Source organism: Mastomys coucha, unplaced genomic scaffold (assembly GCF_008632895.1).
Source record: "Mastomys coucha isolate ucsf_1 unplaced genomic scaffold, UCSF_Mcou_1 pScaffold21, whole genome shotgun sequence".
Classification (NCBI taxonomy): domain Eukaryota; kingdom Metazoa; phylum Chordata; class Mammalia; order Rodentia; family Muridae; genus Mastomys; species Mastomys coucha.
Window position 1 is genome coordinate 99,256,952 of NW_022196904.1, and position 6,478 is coordinate 99,263,429.

General features: G+C 35.5%; 1 protein-coding gene across 8 annotated transcripts in view; it reads right to left on the reverse strand.

Moving 5' to 3' along the window:
• Sbf2 (SET binding factor 2) overlaps positions 1–6,478 on the reverse strand; it is a 330,570-nt gene that overhangs the window by 162,695 nt on the left and 161,397 nt on the right. For all 8 annotated transcript variants that reach the window (XM_031387848.1, XM_031387851.1, XM_031387855.1 and 5 more), the window contains exons 4-6: positions 6,037–6,156; positions 4,309–4,419; positions 2,689–2,794 (exon numbers count right to left, since the gene is read on the reverse strand). In XM_031387848.1, coding sequence (XP_031243708.1) covers positions 2,689–2,794; positions 4,309–4,419; positions 6,037–6,156 — 337 coding nt within the window. The remainder of the gene's footprint in view (positions 1–2,688; positions 2,795–4,308; positions 4,420–6,036; positions 6,157–6,478) is intronic.

Below are 6,478 nucleotides of genomic sequence, written 5' to 3' on the forward strand. Positions count from 1 at the left end.
ATTTGCAAATTCATCTGGAATAACAAAAAACCCAGGATAGCGAAAACTATTCTCAACAATAACAACTTCTGGAGGAATCACCATCTTTGACCTCAATCTGTACTATAGAGCAATTGTGATAAAAACTGCCTGGTATTGGTACAGTGACAGGCAGGTAGATCAATAGAATAGAATTGAAGACCCAGAAATGAACCCACAAACCTATGGTCACCTGATCTTTGACAAAGGAACTAAAAATCATCCAGTGGAAAAAAAGACAGCATTTTCAACAAATGGTGCTGGTTCAACTGGCTATCAGCATGTAGAAGAATGCAAGTTGATCAATTCTTATCTCCTTGTACAAAGCATAAGTCCAAGCGGATCAAGGACCTCCACATAAAACCGGATAGAAGAGAAAGTGGGGAAGACCCTTGAGTACACGGGCACAGGGGAGAAGTTCCTGAACAGAACACCGATGGCTTATGCTCTAAGATCAAGAATTGACAAATGGGACCTCATAAAATTACAAAGCTTCTGTAAGGCAAAGGACACTAGCCATAGGACAAAACAGCAACCAACAGATTACTTACATATAATAATAAAGAGATCTTTGGGCCAGAGCAAGTGGAGCCAGAGAGAGAAAAAAAAGCGTCTAAAAAACAAACAAACAAACAAACATACAAGAAAAAAACCAAGCACCTAGCCTCGGGAGACCTGAAGTGCCAGGTTGGAAGATACCAAGGGGGCCTCGACCCATTCAGAAGAGAAGGCGGGGAGGAAGGATTTTGGAAGGGGGTGATTGGGAATGGGGCAGTGAGTGGGATGTAAAGTGATTAAGTAAAAACTAAAAACAAATAAATAAAATTTCAACATGGACTAGGCAGGCACTGGTGAGGCCACATCCCTGCTCAGGATCCATTGGTAGCTGATGACTCTTAGAGGAAGATGAGTCACTTTCTTTAGGAGTCAGGCCACTGATAGGTTTCCTATGCTCCAGTGGATGACCCCACACTCATGAGCATACAATCAGCACTAACTGATCTGTGAGAGGGGGACATGAAGGTAGAAGGGAGGTAGAATGCTGGGTCCTGAGGATTCAGGAGAGGGAGTAGGGGGTGGATATGCCTAAGATACATTGTGTACATGTATGAAGTTTTCAAAGATAAATTTTTTAAAAATGCTGGCTTCTGATCAATTATAATTAAAATTTCAAAATTCCAATTCTACCAACCTTCAGTTCAAGCAGCTACAAGATGTTTCCTTAGCTGCTTTACAAAAACACAGTAATTTTGTCTTTACTGAGATACATACAGTTCATATATTATGAAATGCCCTATTTTGTGTTTCCACACCTGTTCACTTCCCCTTTTTAAGCAGAGTAATTCCAATTTGTATTTCCAAGCTGGCATTAAACTTGTGGCAATCTTTCTGTTTTAGCTTCTTGACTATTGGGATTACAAAATTTACTGTTTAGAAGTGTTCAGTAGTTTTAGTACTAAGACATATATTACTAATAATATCTAAACTAAACAATTTTGTCACCCAAGAGAAATCCTGGACCTTTTTGTATCCTATAATGGCCTCTACAAACTATTATTTTAGATTCTGTCTATATGGATTTGTATATTCTGGACTTTCGTATAAACAAAATCATACTACATATGGCATTTGTGTCTGGCTTCTTTCATAGCATAGTTTCAAAGTACATCCATGATATGGCCTGTATCAATACTATGTTCCTTTGTATCCTTGAGTAATTTGCCACTGAGTGAATATACTATATTAATAAATCCATTCATTACAGACATTTGTGTCTACTTACTTCTATTTTGTTTAAGGATGTCTCAAACCTTCACATATTTTTCAATTAGTTTTCAGTTATGAATTTGATATATTTATTTACAAAAATCATGACCACAAAAGGCTTCCTCGTGACTTTTGTAACCTTAATCTTTCCACCAACAATGTCATTGGAGACCCGTTTATGCCACCAAACTAGACTGCAATTTAAGAAACCAAATCATAAAGTAATACATTTTTTATGTGATGTTTTTCATTCAGCACAATTATTTTTATGTTAATCTACGTTGGATATATCAATAATTCATTCTTTTACATTGTACATCCCATCATGAGGATAGACCACAGAATTTCCCTATTACCTTTGATGAACACTAAGATGGCTTTCAATTTTTCACTAGTATAAAATGGCTGTGAATATTCATGTGCAAATATTTTTATGAATGTGCATTATCATTTGCCATGGATAAATGTCTAGGAATAAACTTAGTATTAAAAGGGAACCAAACTATAACCAAGGTAAGTTTTTCACATTCTAATTAGCAAAGAACAACTGTTTCAGTTCCTCTATCTCTCTTTAAATATGTAGCCAGTGTTTTGACCAGCTAGAACACCTGATGCACCGCTCTCCATCCTCAATCATACCAAGCAGTAAACACAAAGTGTCTTTCATCTAGCCCCTTTCTTTGATGCAGCTTGCTTCCAAATATCCAAACGATGCCAATGGGGCGATACAAAATTATGGAAGCCTGGTCCACTGTTCTTTCTTCCTGACACAGATAAGCTACAATAGATAATGAACGGTTTCTTTATATTTCCTTTATCATGTCAGGTGATACAAACCTAAATCATCTTTTCCAGCCACAGGCCTTTATAAGAAGATATTTTAAAATCCAGGATAAGACATACCTAGTTGCTGAAATAAAAGAGCAACACTAGTGCCTGTGACAGGAAGGCTGTCATGCAAAGGAGTCTGGATCAGTTGTCTGTCTCCTGCACCCAAGGAAAACAGCTTCTGCAGAATGAGAGAAACATATAAAATCATGAGACAATAAGAAACATAACCTAAAACATACAAGTTATGCTATGTACAAATCAAAATGATATCAGAAAATTCATTCCACGGAAGTTGTAACCTCAGTAGATAAGACTAACTATCACTAACAATTATAGCTGACCAAAGCTATGGTAACTTGTGTTAACAGAACCATCTGCTTCTTCAATGGAAAGGCCTGAGAGGCCAAGGCCACTTTTAAGATTCTGTCTTTAGAACAGCATAGAGGAAGAGGAAAAAAAGAAGAGGAGGAAGAAGAAGAAGGAAAAAAGAAGAGGAGGTAATTTAAGACAAAAGAAATTGAGAAAGAAGAGAGTTAAAATGCTAACTATACCCTATATGTGACATCTTTTCTTTTTCAAATTTAACATTTTGCAGGGGCTGGAGATATGGCTCAGTTAAGAGAACTTGCTGCTCTTTCAGAGGATCTGAGCTTAGTTCCTAGCATCCATGTCAGGAAGCTTGCAACCATTTGGAACTCCAACAGAAAAGATCTGCTACCTCTGAATTCCTTTAACGTTTTTGACAGACTAAAGGACAAGTGGTGTGACTTTTCAGAGGGCTGTCTCTTTTACTCGATATATAAAAAGCAAATACAGGGCCAAGTAGACGTCTTTAAGGTCTAAGAAGATGAGCCTTCTGCTCTGCTTGGCACTGGAATGGATGGGTAGGCCTCACTCATGATGAGCATGTGCTCTCTCACCAGAGCTGTATTGCTAGCTCTGGTGCTTTTAAAGATGGTTGACCTAGAAACAATAAATAAACCATGGTAGCAAAGATTCTTATTTTTCTGCTTCCAAGACAATTTATTTAAACATCAAGATATAACAAAAAGGATTCTATTTTTAAAAGTTACAATGCTACAAAAAGAGTTTTCTCAATTTTGTCTTCTAATTTTTGGTCAATTTTTTTACTTTAATATAATTGAAGTGTTAACTATACACAAAAATAAAAAAGTAGGAAAAATATATTGAAAAATTCTTTCTAAAGAAAGATATATCCAAAAAGTTAAAAAGTAGATTTGAAGTTACATTGAATATGTCTCCTAATTATGCTAGCTGAAGGGGAACTCAGTCTGAAAATCAGCTCGTTTTTTTAAAAGATATATTTTTATTATTTTAATTATGTATTTGTGTTGGGGTGAGTACATGAACATGAATGCAAATGGCCACTGAGGTCAGATGTCCCTAGAGTTGGGCTTACAGACGGTTGTGAGCTATGTGATGTAGATGCTAGGAATTGAACTCAGGTCCTCAGGAAAAGCACCATGTTCTCTTAACCATTGAGCCATCTCTCAAGCCCTTGAAATCAGCTTTTTGACCTATGAAAAGAACGGAATCTTAAGTGTCTAGAAGGTACATCATAGGGACATGGTTTATCTACAGTAGGATCCTATCTAAAACAAAAAGTATTTGAAGAATTCTTTCTTTTTTTGTCATAAATTAAATCACCCAGAATAAATTCATTCTATTTACCTGAGACCCTCCAGCAGCTGGAACAAGGCAAGCACAAAGATTTGCGATGAGACTTTCCAAGGAGACACTCAGACTGTCCACGTACACAGTGTAGATCAAACCCAGGCAAGCCTGCAGAGAGTGGCGCACGCAGTCATTTCATGGCAGTGTCAATAAAAATAAATTGTGACATCTCTGCTAGAAAAATTTCTCTTTGAACCACATCAATTATGCTCTACACTGAACATGAAATAAATCTTAAGCAGGGAAACAGGTTTATTAAATTTTCCTCTAGGACCAGAACACCCAAATGAACTCCAAGATAAGTTTATAGAAAGCAGAAAGCCATAATTTGTAAAACAGGTACCTCTGTTTAGATAACCACTACAGCTAATCTGTAAGGCTGAACTGTTTTTCTCCATACTGTTTGTCTGGTTGTTCTTAAACTTATTTTAGGAAACTCCATATTTCAAGATAAAAATTGAGATACTGTTATATGGTTCTTATCAATCCAGACTATGTGATAGAAACTAACAAAGAACAGCAAACAGGTAAGATAGCAAGATTAACATGCTGTGTTTAGAAGATGGTAAGTGGTAAAATAAGATGAAATGCAATGTTTATTTTCTTTATCTTGCTTCTGTTTGGGGGTGTATATGTTAGCATGTGTACACATGGATGCCAGAAAAGGATGCCAACACCTTTCCTCAGTAGCTTTCTATTGTTTTGAAGACAGGGTCTCATTGAATCTGACATTCATGGATTGAGGAGACTGTGAGATCTGGGCTCTTTCCTCCCTGTCCTGTTTGCTTTACCCCAGCACAGTTAGACTTGTGGCTCAGTCATGTGCTGGGCTTTTACGGGAGCACTGAGGATCCAAGTTCAAAATCTCTTATTGGTGCAGCAAGTTCTTTTCTGACTGATTCCTTTTTGATCCTAACATATAATCTCAATCTTTTAGCTTACTGAAATTGTGACTAAAAAATTAGTAACTGTCCTTAATTTGTAGAAATTACATATACTAAATAGTATGTCACAAAACACACTACAGGAATCATAATTGTCATTGTAACAATGAGGCTGTCATTTATTTTATAATGTATAATCTCACTTTCTAGCTTTATACTTGTATATTAGTACAAATATTTATTCTTTCATACATCTTTGTATTTGAAAATTCTGAATATTTAAAAAAAGGGGAAAAAATCTGAAAGAAACAAGTGGTATCTCAGAATGTAGACCAGGCTTGCCCAGGACTTAAGGTCTTCTTGTCTTTACCTCTTAAATACTACAATTACTAACTTGAGTTATCAGGCCTGGCTCTAAACAGTATTTTAAAGACATCATCAGAATTATCTAAAATCTCATTTAATCTTACTTAGTATAATTTAACACCACAAATTTAATAAACATATTCACAATTGTTACACTGAGTACATTTTAAAGTTCTTGAAGCTAATCAAATTATTTTTGATGGTGTATAATTTTTATTTAATAAATAGGAAATCTATTTTTAAGCAAGCATTATACTCTTAGAAGTATGAATAGTCATGGTAACTTATTCAGGTATTGCTTTCATCCAACACAAATCTGCTTCTTCATGTCATACATTTTATTTTATCTTACTGGTGAATCACTAATTCAATCTAACAATATTTTCAATAAAAAAAACACCTCTGGTCATATTAGTTCATTCAAAGTAGATTTACACAATATTATGAATTGATAAGATGACTATGAGTTCTTTACCCTAAAGATGTCTGGATAGTCTAATCTGGACACCAACACCAGGCTTTTGGGGGCAAATACTTCTGCGGGTTGAATTAAACCAGATACTTCTTCACCTTCAATCTCTTCCTTCTTCGTTCCCTGGAAAAGGAATTACAACAATGTAGAAAGTTTCCTAGGTTCATAACTCACACAATATATTCAAACCACACACCTTACAGATAACTTTTAAGAATCCAAATTAATTACAAATAGTAGGCAAGAAATGACAATGTAAGGAGTATTTGTTTCATGTGCTTTCAAAGCTCCACAGACTACAGGTATGAACACCAACTTTGAGTGTTTCATTTCTCAGGAATCAAGGTATTAAGACATGTTTAAGTTAGTCTTAAGTAATGACCCAAATCATTAAAAACATCACTTATTCAAGTACAAAATCAGTCTTCAAAAAAAAAAAAAAAAA